The sequence below is a fragment of the Diadema setosum genome, chromosome 19 (assembly GCF_964275005.1).
Source record: "Diadema setosum chromosome 19, eeDiaSeto1, whole genome shotgun sequence".
NCBI classification, from domain to species: Eukaryota; Metazoa; Echinodermata; class Echinoidea; order Diadematoida; family Diadematidae; genus Diadema; species Diadema setosum.
In genome coordinates this window covers 31,298,199-31,324,327 of record NC_092703.1, presented here as the reverse complement: position 1 = coordinate 31,324,327, position 26,129 = coordinate 31,298,199, and the positions used below count along the sequence as shown (strand labels likewise).

The window sequence follows — 26,129 nt, the reverse complement described above, 5'->3', positions numbered from 1 at the left end:
TTAGTATAGAAACATACGAACATTTAACCCAGTTTTGGTTTACACTAATTGAACATTTTTAAAGATATGGTTGACAATATGGCTGACCTTATGATTGTCATACGAGTATAAATTCTGCTAAGAAAGCAACAAATAGAAAAACTTCTTTGTTTGGTTGAGGTGCATTGGCAGCTACCATAATGTTTTCCTGGACTTCTGAACTTTACAAATCAATACATGTGTACTGTAAAACGAGGAATGTTTGTGTGCATTTTAATTTCGTGAATTAAAATGCATGCGAAAGTTCTTGTCTACATTATATGCATTGAATGTTAGAGGCAACTTGCGAAAATTTCATGCCGTAAAAAAGGCTGTCAGCTCCAATTCGCAAAAATTTCATGCCGTTAAAATATTGTGTTTTACAGTATTTTGTAGCACAGTAGTAAACCAGGATACAGTAGGTCTGTCTCTTCTAAATTTCATCCTTTCCAGGTTGAGGGGAGATAAGGAGTGAATTACACAAGATTACCCAAAGAGTACAGATGGGGGGGGGGGGGGGAAGGATATGCACTTTTCTTCTTACACAACTATTCACACAGGTAGATCACCCACGCATACCCTATAAACTTACTCTAATTCTTTATGATGCTTTCTACTGGCCTCCGTAAAATATTGATTAGCCTACTATCATTAATCTGAAGCCTGAAAGTGGTATCAATTCTGCAGTTGCTTTAAAAGCCTGTACTGAGATGGTGTAGGAGAAAGGGATGAGAAGAAACAATATATAACAATATTCACCTGAGCTGCATCAGATTTCTTTGTGCCATCAGATTTCTTTGGTGGATCACTTCCATCAGGTGCCTTTCTCTCACTGGGTGGCTTTGCCAAGGTTTTCTGCCCGTCCTTGACTCCACCCCTTTGTCGTTCATCACTTCCAGCCTCGCTCTTAAGCCCTCCTTTCTGTGTCCTTCTTCCATCCCTTCCTTCTGTCCCTCTGTTTGCAGGGACTCTCTCCGTTTTCTTCTGAGGAAGTTTGTTGTCCGTTTCCACTCTGCCGGAGCCATGTTTGGACACTGGTTTCTGCTCATCACCTGCTGGACTTCTCTGTTCGGGATGCTTGGCCACTTCATCAGTTGCACTTAATTTCTCTACACAAAATTTTTTCCATCCTTCTCTCACCCTCTCCATAGCATTGTTCCCCGAGACTTTTTCGAATTTCTTTACAGGGATCTTGCTGCCACCTTCCTTCTTTTCAGGCTTCTGTCTTGCATCTGGTTTCTCGACTCCTTTCATTCCCTCTTTTGGAGCCCTCTCTCTTCCAGTCCCATACCTTTCTCCTCCTTTTACTATTCCTTCATTCTTTCTTCCTTCTGTCACTCCATTCACCACTGATCCTTTCTGCAGAGCTGTCCCTGATTGGTCCACTCTTGCAAACTTGCTGCCCTTACCAACTTCCACCTTTGTCTCTGGACATTGGTCTTTTTCTTCCCTCCTAGTTGTACTGAAGTTCGCAAGCTGTTTGCAGTCACTGTATTCTTTGCTTCTTTGTGTTGCAGGGTCCTTGGCTCTTTTTGGAGCTGCATTGTATGTGGGAGTTGCTTTGACACTACCAGCATTCTTCTTGGATGTGCTGCTGTCATACGCTTTCCTTGCTGGCAATTCTTTTTGTTCAACATTGCTCTTGGACACAGCTTCCTTTGCACCTGTTTTATGACTGGTTGCTGGCGAACTGTCTTCAACATCTTTCCCCTCCACGAATTCTTTTGTATCGTGACTCGAATGCTCATTTTTGCAAATGCTGCCTTCAACAGCCATGGAACCAAGAATATTGCTCAACTCTCCGTTCAATTTGAGCACAATGTCCAACTCTACTGGATCTGATGAGGAAGGATCTTCTTCACTCGCTGCCGTGACTGCTGTGTTCACTACATTTTCCACCTCTCCACTGGTTCCTTTGCTTTGGGATGTGTCCACTCCTTGGTCTGAACTCTCCTCAGTTGCAGTGGTTACACTTTGGCTCTCCCCCTCCTCCATGGTAACATCCCTAGCTCCACTTTTGAACATACTCTGCGAACCACATCTTAAACTCTCAAAAATGTTCCTATCATCACACTCCTTTGCTGGTGTTTTTTCTCCATGGAGGTTGCCAGCAGATTCTGGAACAGAGATCTGTGCTGCCGTTTGTACATCACGCTCACTGTCTTGGCTTGGGTGTGTATCAGCCTTGGTAACAACCGCATCTGTGACATCCATGTTCTCCTCTCCTTGTGTTCCAGTCACTGTTCTATCCTCCCCAGTCTCTACGTCCATACTCTCTTCATCAGTTCCACTGCTGCAAGTTTTCTCTATAGTTGCAGTCTCTTTGTTTTGATCAACTTTCTGCACTTTGCACAACTTGCCTCCTGCCATTTCGCTAACCTGGACAGCATCTCCTGCGATTTCGTGGTATACATCCTGTGAGCTTTCTCCACCATTCATTTTACATTCCTCCTTATTTCCTTCATCAACCTCTTCGCTGCTGGCAATGGTGGTCTTCGGAGTGTTCTCTCCTCCTTTGCTTTCTTTGCATTGGCTTTCTTTGCATTCCTCGGCCCTTCCAACATGGCCTTCTCTGATGGTCTCCTCTGCACCGTCATGGCCAATCTCTTGTTCAATCTGTCTACTCTTGTCATCAGTGCTTCCCTCATCACAGCATTTTCTAGCTTCACCTCCCTCTTGCGTGCTAGCTTTCAATATCTCTGGCTCATCCTGCTCATCTACTTCCATTTTACTCTCTTGGTCTTTCTCGTCTGTTGTCATGGGTGAATGTTCTTTCACATCCTCGGTGAATACTCCTTCAAGTTGGCTTTCGTCGGCACTGCCTACTTGATTCCTCTCCCTCTTCTGAGCTGCAGTTACGTCTAGTTCCTCACTCTCTTTCTTTTCTTCCTTCTTCTCTGACTCCTCCTCCTTCTCTGGCACCTCCTTTGCCTGCTCTTGTTCCTCTCTTTTATCATCAATCCTCTCTTTCTCCTTCCCTACATTTTCCTTTATCTCTTCAAGTTCATTCTTCCCCTTTTCCAGCTTATCTTTTGCTTCCTGTGGCTCTTCTTTTCCCTCTTCTATGTCCATCTTTGTTTCTTGCTCCTTCTCTTTCTCTAGCTCCATTCTTTCATCCTGCACCCCTTCTTTCTTCTCTAACTTTTCCCTCTCTTTCTCTGATGCCTCCTTTTCCTCCTCTAGTTCCACCTTCTCCTTCTTTTGCTCCTCCTCCTCTATCTCCATCCTGTCATCCTCCACCTCCTCTTTCCTCTCCACTAGTTCCTTCTCTGATTTCTCCTTCTCCTTCTCTGGTTCTTTTTCCTTCTCCAGCTTCTCATTTTCTTCCCTCGTCCCCTCTGTCATCTTCTTTTGCTCCTCCTTTTCCTCCTCAAGCTCCATCTTCTTCTCTTGCTCCTCCTCCTTCTCCATTTTTGCATCCTCCACTTCCTCTTTCTTCTCCTCTAGCTCATTTTTCTCCTCATACTTCTTCTCTAGCTCCTCCTTTTCATCCTTTAGCTCCACCTCCTTCTTCTCTGGCTCCTCCTTCTCTAGTTCCATCCTGTCATCCTCCGTCTCTTTCTTCTCCTCTAACTTTTCTTCCTCTGCCTTCTTTAGGTCCTCCTTTTCATCCTCTAGCTCCATCGTCTCCTTTTCTGACTCCTCCTTTTCTAGCTCCATCCTTTCATCTTTCACCTCCTCTTCTTTCTCCTCTAGTTCCTCCTTCTCCTCCTCTACCTTCTCCTTTTCTGGCTCTTTTTCCTTCTCTAGCACTTCTGCCTTCAACTCCATCTTTTCATCCTCCACCTCCTCTAGCTTATCCTTTTCCTCCTCCATCTTTTCCTTCTCTGACTCCTCTTCCGTCTCTACTGCCTTCTCCTCCTCTAGCTCCACTTTTTTCTTCTCTCGCTCCATCCTGTCATCCTCCACCTTCCTTTTACTATCCTCTAGCTCCTTCTTCCCCTCCAACTTCTCCTTGTCTGACTCCTCCTCCTTTTGCTCCTCCTTCTCTACCTCCATACGTTCATCCTCCACATCTTCTTTCTTCTCTACTGGCTCCTTCTCCTTTAATTCCTCCTTCTCTTTCTTTTGCACCTCCACTTCTTCCGCTACCTCCTCCATTTCTTCTTTTATTCCCTCTTTCTCCAGTTCTTCCTTTTCCTTGTTTAGCTCACTCTTCTTCTCCAACGCCTCAGTTTCCTGCAGCTCTCCTTTTGTCTCTTCTAGATCTGCATTCTCCTTCTCAATTCCCTTGGGTTCCTCCTCAATATCCTCCACCTTCTCAGCTGCCTTCTCTTCCTTTGAAACTTTACTTCCACCTTCATCCATCATGTCTGTTTCTGATTCCTCATCTGAGATGTCAGGCAGAAAGCAATCTGTGTCACTATCCTCATCAGATAACAGGGCTTCTTCTCTGAGCATCTCCAAATGTGCCCCACTACCCATCCTCTGATATTTGCCTACCAGTTCATGCTTTGGCGATGCATCATTTCTCTCCTCTTCATCTGCTAAGCCATTTTCTTCTCCTGCGTTATCTTCACCTCCCTCCTCTACTTCTTCATTTTTAGCATCTCCTTCTATGCTTCCACAATACTTCATGACATCCTCATCAGGTTCATTGCCATGGTTACCGCAATCTATGTCATCACTTGTATCTTCATCAGGTTTGTTGCTGCCATGGTTACCACCCTCTCTGTCATCACCCGTATCCTCAAGAGAGTTTTTCTCCTGGTCAACTCGGCATTCCTCCTGCTCCTTCTCCAGGACTGGCATCACCCTCTTCCTCCGGATCCTGATGAGGAACTTGTCCTGCCGCTCCATCGTGGTCACTTCATGCAGTTCATACTTGGCGTCTCCCACGTCATCATCCTCATCTTCGGCGGTGTCCGACAGCTCCTGCTCTTGCCTCACCTCACCACCAATCATTCGCTGGAATTCCATCAGGGCCTCTAGGCTTCTTAACTAAGTGAATAAAGATAAAGATGAAATTGTGCACACCTCTAAATCATTCATTTACTCATCATAATGTGAAATACAGGTATATCTGAATGTGCTACTCGTACAGTAGCTCACTCAATATACCAGGAACAGAAATACACTGTATCTTCCACAATGTTAGGATTGCTTTTACTAACATGGAACTCTTCATTAACAATTGAAGCCACAAATATCTCTGATTTACCAACAAATTTAAATCTATACGGGTATATCACGATGTGAAATATATTGATCTTTCCACATGTCTTTTTCACTCCTCCAAACTCACTCGGCTTAATAGTAGATGTCTTGCTTTTGCCACAGTAATTCAAAATTACTCTCTTCGAAATACAGTCAACCTTACTGAAGTCTACCTTATTGCCTAAGTCGAAGGCCTTTTCAAGCCCTCTTACATCTATGATCGATTATCATCCCTCATATAAGTCAAATTTTCTTTATGTCAAAGCTGTTTCTTCAGTCCAAATAGATTTGACTTAGGCAAGATTGACTGTATATTCTCCTTTGTCACTTGTTTCCAATTCACATTCAAGCATGCAGCATTGATTATTTTTTTTCCCTGACATGGAACAGTATTGCCTTGACTCCACATTGAGGCAACTACAAGTACAGAATTTAATCGTGGCAAGTGATAGATTTTCATACATAATACATACATGGAGCAATCATGAGGCTGCTGGAAATGCCTGTAACACTTCATCGCTGTAAGAAGACTTGACTTTACGGTTTTATACATCATTCATGCAAGATCTGAATGATTTACACAGCAACAACAATGACAAAACACCTCCATAAAGCTCAGCTGGTGGGGTGAAGTCAATGAATTATGCACCATGTTGCTAAGCACCTTGAACGGAAGATTGTGTTAGCCAGTCACACTCTCACAATACTCACACATACAAACATACAAATGTACACACGCACACATATACATAGGACCTACACACACTTACATACACATACATACAAACACACACACACACACACACATACACAAAAGGCAAGCACATTCTACAGTTTCACCATAATGCTGGGCAGATTTCTAAAGTGATTTCTTTTCTATTTTTTGTTGTTGTTGTTGCCACCATTGCTAATTGCCACCATTGTGAATGACCCTGCAGTCTAGCAATCTGTATCGGCAAGCTTCACCTATTACACTAGCACTGATACAACACAAACACTGATGAACATTATAATCAACACACACTAAAATGTACCACTGTTTCATATTCACCTCTCTGATGACCAATCTCTTTAACTTGATGCGACCCATTTCACTGTGATGATTTTCCGATGCGTCGCTGCTACCGTCGTCCACCCTTGGCCTCGATCTCCTCCTTGCTTTGCTAATGAATTTTTTCGCGCAGCCGTTCTTCCAAATGTTCACCTTGGGCTGTCTGCCCTGTCCATCATAAGCCTCCTTCCTCCTTTTCTTTGTCCGGTGCTCCTTCACGATCTGCTCGCCTTTACGCTTCCTTCCCCGCGACACTTTCCTCTCCCCACCAGCAGTTCTCTGCAATCCTAAGTTCAAAGATCTTCCTTCCCCACTTTCAGATTTTCTGTCCTCACATGTATCAAGTACTCCATGTTCTTTCCTCTTATTGGTACTCTTGTTCTCCTTGACGCGTTCAACGCTACCACCATTTCCCTCTGCTTTGCTCCCTGTGTCCATTTTGTGCTCTTCTTTCGTGAAACCGTGAGGCAAACTGAGGGTGCTGATCCGGTGTTTGGTGGATGCGTTCTGTCCCTGCACCTTGGCTGCTCCATTCCCCGTCTTCACTTCCTTGATGGGACTCACAGTCACTGGATCATGCTCAATGAGCTCCACCTGACCCCGGTGGATTCGCCACTTTGGTTGGACCTGGAATTTCCAGTAGAGGAACAAACCTTAAAGGAATGGTGCAGTTTCGGTTGAGATGGGGTTTCACTTTTTCGATGTTTTTTTGATGATGATTTATTGAAGATAATGAGAAACCTCTTAAGAAATATGAAATTTTGAAGCATATAATTCTAAGAGGAATTCAAAGTTTATTTGATGAAAATTGGTTTTACTTTATTTGCTCTTTAACATTTCATGAAGTGGTTTCTAAGTATCTTGCAAAAAGTTGAAAGATGAATCCTCACCTCAGCCAATACTACACCATCCCTTTAAGATTTCGCAAAAACACTCTATGACTTTATGCTTTGATTCTCTACCACTATGCCACACACATGCAATACACTTCCATAGTACATGTATGATGTACCGTACTCGAACAGATCATTAACATTATGATAGAGCAGCCATCGTCATTGATAAAATCGGTACATTGATAACATCAATAAAAGATGGAAGAAATAATGAAAATGATAATAATGATAAAATTTATAAATGACAGAACTTAGGAGGAATTTGGTAAAATGCTATGCCTTCATCAATAAAGTGCAATTTTACACCATCTTCAAGGTGACTTCATTAAATGGGAGTAAAATCCAACCAACAGATTGATAGGTAAATCAAAATCAGACTTGATAAAAGAAATGTAGTGAGGATGCTACAGAATCGTCATTATCCAAGAGCTTTGTCTACAGATGTTCTTATAAGACATATTCTATAGTTAACATTAACAGTCTTTTTAGCATGCTAAGTCTCTAAAATATATGGACACGGACATATTGTCAGCTGAGAACTAGAAGGGCGTTATCACAATTTTGGGAGGTACTGAGTTATTGGTATCATACATGTATGGTAGAGCTGGATCTCCTCAACATTATGGTGTTAATTTTCTATTATTTTCATTTTCAGTAAAATGTTAAAAATCAAAACAGCAAAGGCACTATTTTACCCGATATTTGGGACAATGCTTCTAAATATACCCACTTTTGATTAGGTACACTTTTTATTTCATGAAAATTGAAGATTTTGTTTTGATCTATGCTTTAATAAACCTTAGAATGTGATAGCTCCCTTCTGGTTCTCAGCTGATTATATCACAAATCCTGACATTATTCTATATCTTTATCACGGCCATCACAGAAAAATTAAAGGCTGCTTCTGGCACCCTTGGTACAGGGAACACAAAAAGCAACATTGCATGATTCTAAACAAACTTACGTCTCGCGTGAAGTAGGTTCGGCCATTTCCTTCCCCAGTGCGACTTTTCTTCTGGCGCTTCTTTCGCACGTGGCCATTCAGTGCCACCCCATCCTGAAGAATCCCACCATTGCTGCTGTGCTGTTCTTGCTCTAAGAGGGCTCGCTGAACCTTTCTCTGTAGGGACAGTGAAATTTCAGATAGAAAGTTGATTATTATTACAAGAATGATGATAACAGTAATCATTACAATAGGCGCGGTCAGACTGGCAAAAGATCGCGAAGTTTAAGATCGCGATCTTTAAGATCTCGAAGTTTTGCCAGTGTGACCGCAAACTTCTCGCGAAACTTCTCGATCTATTTGCGGACGTTGTCTCCGAAGCGCGAGGCCATTGTCATGTTCAGATGTGCATTGTTACATCACAATCACTAGCCATCGGACGGCGCACTCTTTCTTGCGCGCGTACGAATGGACCAAACTTCGCGATCTTAAACTTCTCGATCTTTTGCCAGTCTGACCGCGCCTATTGATGACTACACTTCATTAGGATTAAATTCATGTTACTTGCCAATTTTGTTTTTAACATACAAAACACTGAAAATGTCAAGGTTGTGAGCACACCATATGTACATGAAATTGAGTCTCAGATGCTTTAGATACACGCGTATACAAATTTAACATTATTATGTACATCTACACTGCACACAGGGATACCAACCTTGTAATCAGCACTGCAATATTCTGAGGAATGATAAAGGCATCTTTATAGTAGACAACATATTTTTACATTTTTTCTTGCAACAGACAAGTATAGTAATACAATTTGGGAAAAACTGTATTTTCCATGACACCTGAAACTATTTTTAGCAAAAAAAAAAAAAAAAAAAAAAGTTACAACTTCTGCAAACATGTAATCATTGTTGTCTCTGCATAAATGGGATGCCTGGATAAAATGGGAGAAAAATAAAATAATGGTATGTTGGATAAAGACAGCTCATATTGGTTATGAGAGGGTTTGGCAAATTCCATGATTTCTTAAATGTGATCTGGCATCCAAAAAGTGTGATAAACCATCAATTAATGCCAAAATTCTCCATTTCTGAAATGATCCACTTGTTCTAAACAACTAACAGTAACACAAAACTGATACCACAGTGATCTAAACACACACAGTGATCTAAACACACACAGTCTTGATGTGCAAGGGACATGGTACCAACAAAGGCAAAATTGGCCAACTAACAATTATCGCAGTGTCAAAATGGTTCAGGGACTACAACACCGAATCAAAAGATTCAAATACATTTGTATTGAAACATTACAGACTCAGAAATTGGTCGAAGAGCTCAGGACATCTTTTAGAACCTTTTTATTTTCACACAAAATTCTCTTGTTTTGCAGATTTGTGTATCAGTTTAAATATCTGCGATGTCAAGGGTATTATGGTGAGAATAGCAAATTACATTCTGCCAGGAAATGTATTCAAGAGAACTTTGGCAGTGTGCACACAATCTGACAGACATCATGTCTCATCAACATTTGTTGGCATTATTATACAGGGTAGAAAAGTATAAATAGCCAGACTGTACAGCAATCCACAGCAACCTGTCCTCTCTGAGCATTATACACCATGTACATGTACATTGGTGTATGTATTGTATGAGGCAGCAGCTTGTCAATACAGCTGTAGATGGAAATGATTCAAAATGGGTTTGTACTATCACACAGGTAGATGAACAAATTCCTACTGACTGATATTGCCACAGTCAAATAAATTTACACTCATAGAACACATTCGACCAACCCTGGCTCTTGCCCACTACATGTACCAGGTACATTGTATAGTGTATGTAACAAACTATACAGTGTACATACAGCTGTACCATGCATTGAGAGCCAGAAGTTGAAATTATTTAGGGATTAAGTGACAGAATAGTCACTATTGAAAATACTGCAATTTCTGTCACCCAGGAATCCATATAGGCTCATCAAAATAGTACACAATGCAATGTAAATTATTTGTTTTATATATTCTAAAACACATCTTTTGAAATAAAATCACAAAACGTTTTTACTTCCACTAAATATTCCTCTAGTGTTGTGCTTTGTTAACAATATGCGATCATGCAGTGAACCACACAGTCGTCTCAAAAGGCTGATACTGACATTATAACACTTTACCATACCATTGATGGTACAATGAATATGATGTCACAGTATGGCACATTTTTCTTTTTAAAATCAGCATTTTGTCTTCAACATACATGTAGCACTGTTACGTCTGGTCGCATGATGCTATTTACACCAATCAGCAAACATGATTTCATGAATGAAGGATATTTAAATTCTACATGTTTTGACAGTCCTTCTGTATCTAGATCAAAAATAAGAATTTGAGAAAGAAAAATTAAGATCTATACAGATTAAAAATAAAAAAAACCAAGAATTGACTACTTTATTGTCTCAATGTTGCGAAACTATTGCAATACTGATTAGAACTCGATCGTCAAGTACTGCATTCTCATTAGCTGATATTCAATCTTTCATCTACTATAGTAAAATTTCCTTGTTTCATGTGTACTGTAGAACTTGCTGCCAAGTTATTTTGTTTGTTTTTTTCTCTCTCTGTTCATGCCATGAATCTTTCATTTGATAGCTACACATGCTACTATAGGACTCCACACCAGGACACCCACAACAGTATTCCTACATTGAACTCAGTCATCCATGGACAACCTTGGAGAGCCACAGTGTACCACTGTTCCTTTCAAGAGCTCAATCCTTTTCATCAACCTTGACAGCATTCACTACAGTAATCCAAAAATACTGTATAAGCACTATGGTAACAAGTTGTGGAGAGAAATACATTTAGTACATTGTATATATGCAGAGACAGTGTGTGTACAAAAACAATGTATACATACTTTGTACTTTATGTTTATACTCAGATTAAAATTTAGCACGCAACAACAACCAACGGAGATTGCCAAAGCATAACTACATTAATGTAGATGGTCAGAAATGAACATATACTGGTTTTCCCAACAAATTTGTTCAATGCCTATAGGTTTGAATAAAATAGATGTTTAAATTGGCAAATAGGCCCTACATGTATGTGTAATTTTACTAATAGTGACTACACTCAGTTGGTCACACTTACATGTAGTAAGAAGTTTGCATCATTTGAGGGTTTATATGATATTGGATAATCATCCATGAACCAAAATGCAATGAGATGCATAGTATGCAGTAGTACTAATAAAACTAAAGGGATCTAATACTGTACGAGCTGAAATTTTCGCGGTGGTTTTATTTTCGCGAATTTCGCGAATCGCCTTCGAACCGCGAAAATAACAACACGTGATTAACTAAGTTCAGTTAGACCCTCGTAACCGCGAAATTAACAACACGCGAAAATGTCCTCCAAGTAGCAATTCGCGAAAATATCTGTATGCGAAAATTTCAGCTCGTACAGTAGAATACACTGAGTTTTATAAGATCCCCCCAAAGAAAAACCAAACAAAAACAAACAAAAAACAAAATAGATAATAATGGTAATAATTTGCATCATGAGCATGATGCTACTAACACACTTTAATATCCTAGATCATGAATTCACTCCATAGTATGAGAAATAGTCTATGCAATATATGCAAAGCAATACCACTCTATGTCTGGGGTAGTGTAATGGTGTAGAAAGGAAACTACAGGTACAGATGTAGAAGCATTATCACGGCGAACAAAATGTCCTGTTTATTGTGTTGCATAGATATGCTGTTCGGAGAACCAACTACTGTAAGACAGAGTGGCAAGCAGGCACCCAACCATGCACTGGTGCGCAGTGGTGAAGTTACCATCTCAGTTTACATTGCAACAAGGGCCTTCACTGTAGCCATTACCTACCAAGATTGCATCTCGGCCACATCCATTCTGCGGAATAATCATCAGCGGCATGTTTGAACAATGAAAACAGCTCTCTCCAAGCTGTGCATGTGTGTATGTGTGTGTGTGTGTGTGTTTGTGTGTGTGTGTGTGTTTGTGTGTGTGTGTGTGTGTGTGTTAGTTAATGCCCTCTAAATTGTGTTTGACACATGGTTGCATACACAAGCAAACAGGACCAAAATTCAGCAAAGAAATTGCCATGGCAACAGGGAAGTCAACGTAAAATTAATGGTAGCTACATGATGATGATCTATATGCCAGCTGCAAGCAAGTTACCCATTCAAACCAGGAAAAATCACTCTGTACGCATCCATGCAAGAAGGAGAATTAATTTAACATTAGGTCATAAAATTATATTGTTGAGGTATCCAGCCATATTGGTACCAGCAGCCATATATGGACTGATTGGCGAGATATTCTGAAGCACCACAATCTACAACATGTAGCAAGCTATGATAAATTTACACAAACCATGAAGATTGCAAAGTTACTATTACCATACTACCATAATTCACATGATGTCTGAACATTTCATAATTCACATATGGTGTGAAAATAAAATGACACAGACAGGAAAAAAAAAAAAATTCTTGACCAGTCCTTATGAATATTCAAATCAGCAAGTTGATGATGTCATGCTCTCACAATTTCCCATGCATTTTATATAATACAGAAATGAAATTAAAAAGAACAAATGTTAACTCTGATATAATGTTGGTAATGGGAACATGCTTTTACTTGGCTTTAATAGCTAAAAATAACAATTTTTCCCAATTTCAGATTATAACATACAGTGTACATGAAAAATTATGAGGGTATGACATCATCAACTTGCTCATTTGAATATTCATAAGGACTGGTCAAGATACATGTTTTCTGAAAAAATGTGAAATATTAGAATGTCACATCTTCCTCATTTCTTATCCAATTTTTGTCATTTTTGTATCATTCTGTAGGGAATATTTTTCTCTTTCTTTTGAAGTTTATCTATTTTGGGGGTGGATTTCTTCTTTAAAACTAATATCATTAAAGGAATAATCACCCCATCAGTATCCGACAGGCCAATACCTTAGATTCATTTAAGTCACTCCCTAAGACATATCTCTTTAGGCAATCTTATAAGAAGTACACGTAGTAGTAGTAGTAGTAGTAGTAGTAGTAGTAGTAGTAGTAGTAGTAGTAGTAGTAGTGACAGTGGCGGTGGTGGTACAATGTACAGTAGCAATAGCAGTACAATAGTAGTAGCAGCAGGAGCAATAGTAATTACTTACATTGTAGCAGCAGCAGTTTCACCAACCTGAAGGTATGTTTTGTTGATACACAATTGTTCTCAATGTAGTTATATGCAGATGTACTTGTTCATTTTGTTTTCTACTTTCCTAATCCTTTTTTGTTTTTCTTTTTACTTCCTAGCACTTAAAAATATGATATTAAGTGCTTTACAAAGACGTATCATTGCAATTTTATCATTACACAGGGCTGCACACTAACCCATTTTTTCTGCCGGTCCAACTTGTCTCTGTCGGACCGGTAAATGCCTCGTTTTAACATTTTTTGCCGGTCTGAACAGAAAATTTACCGGTCAACAACAACAACCTAAAAAATAAACTTATTTTCTTGTTTTTTATGGACGTACCCCCCCCCCCCCTACCCATGTACATTTTACAGATTAATATCTCTAAAAAAAAAAAAAAAAAAACTTGCATTATCTATTGCACAAGAACTATAAAAAAAAGATAGGAAAAACTAGAATGTTTGTGAATTACAGTGTAAAATGATAATGAACAAAATTAGATTGCATCAAATGCGTTTTTGACTTTTTCTAAACATCGGCGCACGAACTTGCTGGGTAACCTGCTCTTGGTGGTCAGTTGGATTGCGACGATTTAATGAATTATTTTAGCTGTGAAATTTTCTGATGCACGCGCTCCAAGGAGTTCTTTATTTTTCTCCCGATAATCTATTCGCATTTGTGCATGCGTTCTTGAAAGGCACACGACATGCAGGGCCGAATTTGCAATCCTTTTTGCGCCCATTTCCACCTCAAATATTAGCGGGATTGTGACGATTTCATAAATTACTTCGGCTGTAATCTTTTATAATAACGCGTCAAAATGGGTTGAAAATGTGTCCTTTATTTTTTCCCGATAAACTCTTCGAATTTCGTAAGTGCGTTCTTAAAAAGATGCACCACATGGCCGAATTCATGATACTTTTTGCGCCTATTTCCACCTCAAATATTAGCGGGATTGTGACGATTTCATAAATTACTTCGGCTGTAATATTTTCTGATGCAAGCGCCAAAAGAGGTTGAAAATGTGTCCATTTTTTTTCCCGATAAACTCTTCGAATTTCGTAAGTGCGTTCTTAAAAAGATGCACCACATGGCCGAATTCATGATACTTTTTGCGCCTATTTCTACCTCAAATAATCAGCGGGATTGTGACGATTTCATAACTTACTTCGGCTGTTAATCTTTTATGATGCACGCGCCAAAAGGGTTTGAAAATGTGTCCTTTACTTTTTCCCGATAAACTCTTCGAATTTCGTAAGTGCGTTCTTAAAGATGTTCCACACAGCCGAATTCATGTACTTTTTGCGCCTATTTCTACCTCAAATATCAGCGGAATTGTGGCGATTTCATGAATTATACTTCGGATGTAACTTTTTGTGATGCACGCACCGGCTATAGAATGGTGGAAAATGCGATCTTTATTTTTCTCCCCATAATCTCTTCGCATTCCGTACATGCGTTCTTGAAAGGTATACGACACGGCCGAATTCACGATCCTTTTTGCGCCTATTTCTACCTCAAATATCAGCGGGATTGCGATGATTTTATGAATAACTTCGGCAGTAATCTTTTATGATAACGCGCCAAAATGGGTTGAAAATGTATCCTTAATTTTTCCCGGATAAACTCTTCGCATTTCGTAAATGCATTCTTAAAAGATACGACACGGCCAAAAATCATGATTCTTCTTTTTGCGCCTATTGTTTCCTCAAACTTCAACGGGATTGCGATGATTCTTTCATGAATTATTATTCGGCTGTAATCTTTATTATGATGCACGGGCCAAAAGGGGTTGAAAATGTGTCCTTTATTTTCTCCCAATAATCTCTTCGCATTTCGTACTTGCGTATACGACACGGCCGAATTCACGATCCTTTTATCGCCTATTTCTACATTGAATATCAGCCGAATTGTAGCAATTTCATGAATTACTTCAGATGTAATCTTCTGTGATGCGCGCACCAACTAGAATGGTTGAAAATGCGTTCTTTATTTTTCTCCCCATAATCTCTTCGCATTCCGTGCATGCGTTCTTGAAAGGTATAAGACACGGCCGAATTCACGATCCTTTTTGCGCCTATTTCTACCTCAAATATCAGCGGGATTGCGATGATTACATGTATAACTTCGGATGCAATCTTTTATTACAATTGTATACACGCGCCAAAAGGGGTTGAAAATGTGTCCTTTATTTTTCGCGGATAAACTCTTCGCATTTCGTAAATGCGTTCTTAAAAGATACACACACGGCCAAAAATCATGATTCTTTTGCGCCTATCGTTTCCTCAAACTTCAACGGGATCGCGATGATTTTATGAATTATTATTCGGCTCTAATCTTTATGATGCACGGGCCAAAAGGGGTTGAAAATGTGTCCTGTATTTTTCACCCAATAATCACTTCGCATTGCGTGCATGCCTATACGTCACAGCCGAATTCACGATCCTTTTAGCGCCTATTTCTGCATCAAATATCAGCGGGATTGCGGTATGTCATTAATTATTTCGGCTGTTATCTTTTGTGATACATTCACCAGTAGGGTTGAAAATACGTTCTTTATTTTTCTCCCGATAATTTCTTCGCATTTTTGCATGCGTTTTCAAAATTATACACTGCATGCAGGGCCGAATTCGATATTCTTTTTGCGCCTATTATTATTTACTCAAATTCCAACGGGATTGCGAAATTTTCATGAATGACTATTCGGCTGTAATCTATATGATGCAATCGCCAAAAGGGGTGAAAATGTGTCCTTTATTTTTCTCCCGCTAATCTTTTCCCATTTCGTACATGCGTTCTTAAAAGGTTTACGACACGACCGAATTCACGATCCTTTTTGCGCCTATTTCTACCTCAAATATCAGCGGGATTGTGGCGATTTCATGAATTACTTCGGATGTAATTTTTTGTAATGCACGCACCAGAAGGGTAAAAATGTGTTTGTTATTTTTCTCCCGACAATCTCGTCGCATTTGTGCATGCGTTTTTGATGAACAACACGGCATGCAGGACTGAAGTCAAGATCCTTTTTGCGCCTATTATTTCCTCAAATTTCAACGGGATTGCGTTGATTTCATGAATTGTTATTCGGCTGTAATCTTTTATGATGCACTCACCAAAATGTTTCCTTTATTTTTTTTTTTCTCCTCTATAATCTCTTCGCATTTCGTACATCATAAGCTTTTGAAAGATATGACGCGGCCGGTCGAATTCATGATCCTTTTTGGGACGAATTCTACCTCAAATATGCAAGCGGGACTGCCATGATTTCATGATTTTTTTTTTCTGCCTAGTAATATCTCTTCACATTTTGTGCATGCGTTCTTAAAAAGTTCACGGAAGGGCCGATTTCGTGATCCCTTTTTGCGCCTATCTTTATTATGAGACCATTCTGAGCGAATTATTCATTTTGTGAAAAGACTGTGTACAATGAAAATAAACGCAATCAGATCCATTTACTGTATCGCTGAATATCGAATGTGTTTTTACTTTTTCTAAAAATCGACACTAGTAAATTTGTTCTAACATAACTGCCACACTGCAGCGAAGCCGGGAGGATCGATCTTGCGTTAAAAATCATGAGTAAAATGACCCATAAATGCGTGCGCTTCTATCAATGCTTCTTGTCTGGCATGACCGCCGATCGCAAGCAAACGAAAAGCAGTTACTGAGTAAACTGTACATGCTTTGCATGTACGATGTATTGCATTGCATCCATGCATGCAGTGCGTGAGCAGCGCCAAATGCGCAAGCTAGCGCGAATACAGTACAGTAACTGGTCGACTGCTAGTGCTCAAAACTAATCCCGTTTACTGTACAAATTGTACCGGTAGACATAAACGAAAACTTGCGTAAAACTTGTTGAACAGTGAGATATCTGTTTCTCCCTGATCGGGGCTGCTCTTTTTCTTTCTACTGACCCCACCATGCACCAATGTTTTTTTTTTTATTTTTTTTTTTTTTACTGGTCATGTCGGACCGGTAACTTGTGGATTTCCTGAAAAGTTACCGGTCCGACAGTGACTTTTACCGGTCTTTGACCGTCGGACCGGCGCCAGTGTGCAGCCCTGCATTACATTGTGAAATGTATGTTGCCCCTTATCCAAAAAAAAAAAAAAAAATAAATACATGGTACACTAAAGCACAGTCTGCATTCATCCCATTTGCAATTGATGTTCTAATGCTATACACTGTATTTAAACTAGAGTCTTTTACAGAGAGAGAGCATCACTTGTCAAACATACATTTGTACCTTGCTTACAGTAGATTCATGTTTGTTCAGCAGGAATATCTATTCACAAAGATGGTATGCTTTGATTTGTTAATACAGTGAAATTCCAGACCATGTTCAAGTTGCCATTAATTATGTAACTTAGCAAAATCAGACTAACAGAATGATAAAAGATTAATCAAAATTGGACTCATAATCATGATGTGAAATACATTGGGAGACAGTTTTTACATTCTCAAGTTTTCAGTGTTTTGAAGAATCAGTGATATTACTGAAGAAAAAATACATAATGGTATCATGGCAGAGGTGATGATGTCCAATACCTCTCATGTCTCCCATATAATAAATTGCTATCTTCACTAAATATCCCTTTTTGACATGAAATCAATGACAATGTACAAGTACACTTGTACAGTGTACCTTTTCACATCAAATTATTGCAGTCTAATAATCACAAATAACAAAGTCTTCTCACTTTTTTTTCAGGGTTTTTTTTTTTTATTTCAGGAGGGAAGAGGTTGAAACAACAACAAAAACATGAAGTATGGGTTTTCTTCAATTTGTCTGCCCTCTGTACAAAATGAAATTTGTAAAGACTGCAACTGCTGATCTACATTTTAACAAACCTGCCATAATAAAGTAACAAGTGGGAATCAAACCTGTTGTCTACTGCTTTCCAGGCAGTAACACTACCACCAGGCTATCCCTGGGTGCCGGCAGTGACAAGATGAACTTGAACAAATACCCAAGCTCCAAAATTCTAACATTATTATGTTAAGAAGTCTTGTAGGCGGACAAGGCATATTAACCCGTTGAGGACGAGTCCCGAGTATACTCGGGCAGGTGTCTATGGGAAATGCGTGTTGTAGCAAAATCAAACCGTCCTCAACGGGTTAAATGAAAGCAAAAGATTAAGCAGAGGGATGACTGAGGATATGAGGTATGGGTTTTCTTCAATTTGTCTGCCCTTTGCACAAATGATATTTGTAAGATCACAACTGCAGATCAATCTACACTGTACATTTTTAACAAAAATATCAGGAAAAAATAAAACAATAATTGTACATGTAATTACCTCCGCCAAGGGAGGAGTTTATGTTTTCATTACCGTAGGTTTGTGTGTTTGTTAGTTAGTTAGTTAGTTAGTTTGTCTGTGTGCAAAATAACTCAAAAAGTAGTTAACGGATTGGGATGAAACTTGCAGGAAAGGTTGAGAATGACACAAGTACCAAACGTTTAACTTTTGGTAGTGATCCGAGAATTTGGGGGAATTTATGAAGGATTTTTGATATTTTGGCAGGTAGGGTCAATGAACTTGGGAGTTCAGGCTGCGTGTATTTGAGGTTTGCATGCGCGCACTAAATTGCGTGCTCTAGTTTCTGCTAGGGCGAGGCGTGCCGTGCAGCTGACGGTTTATGACGTAACAAAGGCTTCTACTGGTATATTGGGAAATCGGGCGACTTTCAGCACATGGGTGGAAATCACTGATATCTCTATGGAAGAACAAGATCAGTGGTAGAAATGAGCTGCATGCTTGGTGGAGGTCTGCGCTCTCAGAGTGCTTTTCTAGTTATCTTTTTTGTGAGTTCACACCAAAGGGAGAGATGACATCATTTCCTGTATGAATATACGTGAATGCTGCTGGGCAATTCCATGTTATTCATGTTACACTTTTTAGGCGTCTCTGCATATTGTAATTGTCATATTTTTTTATACTGGAAGGTTTGACACACTCTCTGTTGTACAATAGATGCACAAGTCCTTAGTCTACCATGCAATATTAATAGAATTTTACTAACCACATCCATACTGGAAAAAAGACAAAATACTTTCGTTACTCACGTTACATTTTTTGGGACGACATAAAAAGCCAACATGCCTTTATTCAAAAAGTGTCCTCATACTGGGCAGTATTTCAAACAACTGTTGTATGATTTAACTCATGTTGTGGTACTCAAATATAGGGGGTCAAAATTTTGAGAGCATTGGAAATATTTGACAGCAATAGCAAAATCATCGTTACTCACGTTACACGTTACTCAAGTTACATATTAGCTCATAATCACTACCACATAACTGACCATGAGAATTAGCCGGAAACTAAATGCTTTTGATGTATTTAACCTCTCCTGATATTTTGTCCCTAAAATCAAACAATATTGGCACTCTTTCATACTTTTCCCACTGTCATATGGTCATACATTCCACATAATTTACTTTTCAGAATCTGAGTAACCACTATAAACCAAATGCAAGAAAATATAAAGTAGTAGATACAAGTTACTAGATAATAGTGTAGATACTAGTTACTAGATAATAGTGTAGATACTACATGTAGTTCAATTTATGCAGTGAATTGAAATATTCTCCTTCTATTCCCTTTCACAGGAACTTAAATGTAAGTATTTTTAATCATGAGTGAAACACTTGATTTCATAAATTGTAAACTACTTTAGAAATAACATACAGTACATACAGTTGTATGTCTACAAATTACATCCAGCTACTGTTACCAGTGTGGACTTTCCACTCTATGTCAGGGCTGCCAACTCTCGCACAATTAGCATGAGACTCACACAATTCATCAAATTTTAACTAACTCTGATTAAAGAATTCTCACACTTAACCCCAAAAACAGCATGTAAAAAAAAAAAAAAAAAGTAATGTCCCTAAAATTCCTGATTATCCGAACATGCAATATGCCCAAGCCCAAACTTTCGAGATTTTCCCACAGGCAAACTTCTCTATGGCATGTGTTGAAATCTTTACTAGAGTATGCACCAAATCCACATCAGATACATACAGATTTTTGTTAATCTATTATGCTTACAATTCATTTGTAAATTGCATCGAGATGAAACATTATATTCCCATTTGTCTTACGATTGCTCCACTAACCAATTACTATGTACCAAAATTGTACAAATTACAACCTTAAGCATTAAAAAAAAAAATCAAGCTGGCTCTAAAAGGGATTTAAAGTTATCCATAGCTGATATCTGAAAAGATATAATGTAAGGCTTAGAACTTAACCAAAAAAAAATTATAATTTCCACGATTATTAGCCACATCTGGTTTGTCTAGTTTGCCACTCAGGATTTTCTTTGGATAGCAAGTGTGTTTAGCCTATTAGATAACAACCAATTCAAGCAAGGTCATGTAAGGTTATTTACAAGACCATACTCTCTTTATGCCCCCACAGCTTACTCAAGTCACACAAAAAAATATTTGCTGTCATTGGTGTAGAAATATATTTGTATTTTGTGATTTTTTGTCGTTACTCACGTTACAGTTTTTGAACCTCTCTCATTATAATACAATTGCATGTACACAACTCTTTCACCATTTTTCATATTACATGTAGGTAGAGGCAGTATGAAGAGAATTTCCATTGGCACATTTTAAATCCAAGGGAATATTAAGATATGAAACTATTTCAGTATTTTCGTTACTCATGTTACATTATTGTAGTTTTAGCAGTTTGGCAGTATGCATTCTACCAATTCATGGGAATATGGATCATTTTTTCCTCACTGACAACAAGTAACTACAGTTGAACCTCTCGTATCCGGACAAGTCGGGACCGGGGCTCATCCGGATAAGGGATTTGGCCGGATACGGGAGAATCAATGCTTTATACATGTACATATACATACACATGTACTGATGTAGCCCATTGTAGTACAACATGTAGTAATGTGTATACCGCAACCTTTTCATTGTTACACTCAGTAACAGACCCCAAAATAGAGATTCGTGTTTGCAAGAATGAAATCATTTTCTTTTTTCTTGGGATGATTTACCTAAATAATTATTAAGAAATGTATCAAGTATATGTAATTCATGTGTGTTTGTGTAGGAGTTCTCAAGGAGTTGGGAATCCCCCTTTCCTCCCGTAATTCTTAAAAAAAGAAAAAAAAAATCACGGCGAGATTGCGTCCGGATAATAGAGAGATCCGGATAAAGGGAGGCCGGATAATAGAGGTTCAACTGTAATATCCAATACATCATAAAAATCAACAAATCAATTACTTACCATTCCTTCTATGGAATCAACTCAAACATTCATGTACATTTTCAATGTAATTGTCAATGAAAATGTAATTTGACTTTAAAGTGTAATATCTGCCTTTCTGGAGGTATATTAGTGCAAAAAATGGCTGTTCCACATGCCCAGACGTATACTGAACAAAATAAAATAGGTGGTAAGTTTCAACATAACAATTTATTTTTTCACCCCATGACACCAATCTCATGGAATTGGCCTGCTGAAAGCATAATCATTGAAATTCCATAAGTTTCATTTATACTACCAGTGACTGAACGCCTGCACATAAAAGCTTAAGTATGCATGAAATGGGGCCATTACAAGTGGTACATACATTGTAGCACTTTTGGATTTTATCGTCAAGTGCAGTTTGTTGTTACATTGTAGCTTTCTATATTTTAATGAGAGACCATGTGAACGTACACCTTGTACATGTATATTAAACTCGTCGTTAAGAGCTTATTTGCGACGACAGCTTTCACTGATGACAGGGTGACCACATGAACATTGCTAATGGTATAAAAAATAATGGATACAGTTTCATTTGTATGCAAATCACATTCTGATAATGCGATGTCACACCATGTGTGTAAATTTAAGAGTGGCATGAGTCTAGGTTTTGATGACACTGCAATACAATTGTGGCTATGAAAAGAAAAAAATTATCCACACTATTGTTGAACTGTCAACATGTTTTAAAAGTGATATATTGTCCCTACACAGAGTAGAGTTGTACATTGCTTTTCAATTGAAGCTGGTAAAACTAGAAAAGCACTCTGAGAGCGCAGACCTCTGCCAAGCAGCAATTTTCCATCGATGAGCTTGCTCTTCCCAAAGAGCTTTTTCTCCTCTTAACCACTGGGGAAAAGCTCTTTGCGCTCTTCCGCAAAGATGCTGAAAAATTGCCCGATTTCCCAATATAGAAGCCTTTGTTACGTCATAAACCCTCAGCCGCGCGGCGCACCTCGTCCTAGCAGAAACTAGAGCACGCACTTCAGTGTGCATTTGAAAACATCAAAAATGTGCAGCTTGAACTCCCAAGTTCATTGACCCTACCTGTCAAGATATCAAAAATCCTTCATAAATTTCCAAAAAATTCCCGGATCACTACCAAAATTTAATCATTTGTTACTTGTGTCATTTTCAACCTTTCCTGTAAGTTTCATCCAAATCCGTTTCCTACTTTTTGAGTTATTTTGTACTTGTACACGGACAAACAAACAAATGGTAATGAAAACATAACCTCCTCCCTTGGCGGAGGTAATAAAGTATCACAGAAGATATCATCTGGGCTCATTGAGAACTGTACGTACAATGTATCACTCACTATACTTAATAGATTTCTTCAGAGGCAAAATCTGTTATGTTTACAACCAGCATGGCTTTTGGCTGAAACATGCACCTTTACATACAGACATACATGTACAAAGTATTGATGCTACTTCTATTATAAAGACTACTGACATTAAGTACATTACTTTACTTAAAGGAAACCAGAACCCGAAGTGCAATGTGGATTGAGTGAAAGCAGCAACATTAGTAGAACACATTCAGTGAAAGTTTGAGGAAAATGAGACAATCGATGCAAAAGGTTGATGTACATTGTAGGGCAATGTGTCAATCAGTTGCTATCGATGCAAAATTTATGAATTTTTTAGGTTTTGGTGTTGGAACCACTGGATGAGGAGACTACTAAAGGTTATGACTTCACGTATGGACAACAATATAAAGAAAGTATAAGTTAAGTCAAGGATTACACACCAAGTCAAGGATTACGCACCAAAATTTGAACCAATTTGGGCTATTTGAAGTGTTAATATCAGCTCTGATCTGCAATGCTGTTGCCAAATATGAAATATAATAAACATTCTGCTGCCATACGGTATGTACTCGGTCACCCTAACAAAATATCTCAAATTTATCTATAAACATAACCCTACACCCTAACCCCATAACAACCTACTAAAAATTCTAAAAGCATAACCTTTAACTTTCAACCTAAGTAGTTTAATCCAGAAATCATATTTCAACGGATACATACTTCTTATACAGACAAGAGCCATACTCACTCTCTTTTTCTGCTTGTACTTTTTGCCCTTGACCTTTGACACATAGGCATCCAAGAGTTCCTTACAGCAATCCAGGTTTTCGCGTGGCTCCCATGTGTCCATCTCCTTTCCGTAGCCTTTCCATCGCACACGGAACCAGAGTTTGTTCTGTGGCAGGGCATGCAAAACAAGTCACGATGAGAGTATCAGATCACATGACCACATGAGCACCCTTGGACATAGAGAAAACAGCTTCTGATTGGGGACTCTGATTTTCTAATCCTATCCATGAGGTGGGTTCACATATGCCATAAGAAGTCTGACTTGGGCTGTTAACATGGGGCTCAATATCTACAGATTACACTCATAACTATATAGGAGGCTCCATAAGAGGAATTTGGGAGATACTTATGAGAATGTTGCATGCACCTCAAAGGGCAAAATATTCTCTGAAGCATGAAAATGAATATACTGTTGTCACTGAAGAGATATCTTCATCTGTAGGAAGCCTTCTGGGTGATTAATGTACTTTCATACCCATTGTAGATATCTCAAATTATTAACACAGAACCAAACTGCACCAAAATCAGGAAGGGCTGATATCAACTTTCATGTTGTTGCTCAAAATAACTCACTCAATCTTCACAAGTGCACACAAACACTCACATCTCACAGACACACATCTGTACACATACAAATAAACAGACGGACATACTGTAGATACACATGCACTCACACACAAACACACACATTTCTCAACTAACTTCTTTCAACTTGCCATAATCATTGTACATCAAATTTTAGCTCCCAATCCCAGTTAACGTTGCTTTAAGGATACATCACATATTGTAAATATATCAATTCTTCAAAGTTCAGTTTCAGATTGTGCAGGCATGACAGAGAGCATACCATACAGCACTATCGCTCTCACCAATGTCAATGACTCAGTGAATCAGTCACTGCTTCCCGATGATGGATTTGGTAGGTTATTTAGTATTTCCCCTCATTTTTGTGCAATTTGGTTTCATGAATTTCACAATATCCACATGGACATGGATACATGTAGATAGGAAAGTCATCTATTTAGTATAATTCACCAGTTTTTTTACTAGCGCCGCCTCCTGAAGAAGGATCTATACAGCTACAGTATACCGGAAACTTGGCGGAAAATTCTATATTTAAATGGTTCAGTTTTCATCAAATTCATTACATGGCCAAGTTCTATACTACTAGGTCTATTCAAGTACTAACGTTTACAACACTTCTATGCCCACAGGGCTGTGTATAAATACAAACCATTGGAATTTAAAAAAGCGTCCCATAAACTCACCTGTACCAAGCACATCCTGGTGATTTTTTCGACCTCGTAGACATTGTTGTTAAATTCGCTCTCCACTGTCACCGTAGGCAAGCTGCCACTACCACCACCAGTACAAGGGGAGCTGCAGCTGGCTGTGATCGTTTGTAAGCAAAGTGGGTCGTCGGCTGTATCATCCATTTCTGCAATTCTGGCTTCGTCTTGTTTCTCTTTTCATGTGGACTCACGTCACATTTACGTCCTTGGAGACTTGATTTCACACTTGGAATTTTGCACCAGTGCCCCGGTGGTAGTCTTAAGGCTTGGGGGACACAGTGTGGCCGTGTTAAATAGTGATTTTTATTACAGTCGTGCGTTAATCACAGGCAAAACTTCTCCACGTACCTTCCTGGGGGTAGCTGCTGCCGTGGTGCAACACGACAGCTATAGCGACTCAACACAGCTGCACAGCCAAAGTGAGCTGCTGAGCGAGCTACTTTTATACCATAACAACATTAATTAGTACAGCAGCACACAGTGCACCGCAGTGTGTTAACTGTGAACGATCTAACTCGACAACAGTTTTTTAACATTCGGGCAACAATTATGTCTCAAAACACCGCACTCATTGTAAATAAGGTTACTTAGCTGTACATGATGTCGAAAATTTGGAGTTCAAAGCCCGAGTTCAGAGGCAGCACATGGTTGCAACGAACTGTATGCTTGAAGAAAACAGCAGCAAAGTAAGCCCGTGCTTGCTCAGTCTACGGAAACGCCATTCCAGGGTAAGTGATAATACGGGTACCGGATCCTTACAGCTCCGATCACACCATACACGAACACACCTACACACACGCGGATCACACACTCACGCACACACGTAAACATTGACGGCGATGCATAGGCCATAGGAAGCTAGCTGTTATGAACGCTGGCCGCGTGGCTCAAGGAGAGTGGAAGGAGGGTGGGGGCGGGGCTCTCGACTTCTGCTTTGTTTTGGTCATAGGTCTGTACAGGTGGTGGTCGTACCATGGACGTGGGTCCATTTGGTCGTACAATACTAGTATCACTACGATGAGGCTGGGTATGAACATCTCACGCCTCGATCCATGCCGTATCTAACCATGATTATCAAACACTGAAAAGGAAAAAAAAAAAAAAAAGAGAGACTTTCCTCTCACCAAATTGGCTTAATTTCACCAGT

The 26,129-nt window shown here is 39.2% G+C and overlaps 1 protein-coding gene across 1 annotated transcript in view; it reads right to left on the bottom strand.

The window, feature by feature from the left end:
- The window catches only part of LOC140242652 (uncharacterized), a 40,174-nt gene extending 14,416 nt beyond the window's left edge, over positions 1 to 25,758 (bottom strand). The window contains exons 1-5 of the mRNA XM_072322409.1: positions 24,959 to 25,758; positions 23,650 to 23,796; positions 8,087 to 8,242; positions 6,227 to 6,853; positions 778 to 4,959 (exon numbers count right to left, since the gene is read on the bottom strand). Coding sequence (XP_072178510.1) covers positions 778 to 4,959; positions 6,227 to 6,853; positions 8,087 to 8,242; positions 23,650 to 23,796; positions 24,959 to 25,126 — 5,280 coding nt within the window. The 5' untranslated portion in view covers positions 25,127 to 25,758. The remainder of the gene's footprint in view (positions 1 to 777; positions 4,960 to 6,226; positions 6,854 to 8,086; positions 8,243 to 23,649; positions 23,797 to 24,958) is intronic.
- Between the last annotated feature and the right edge of the window lie 371 nt (positions 25,759 to 26,129).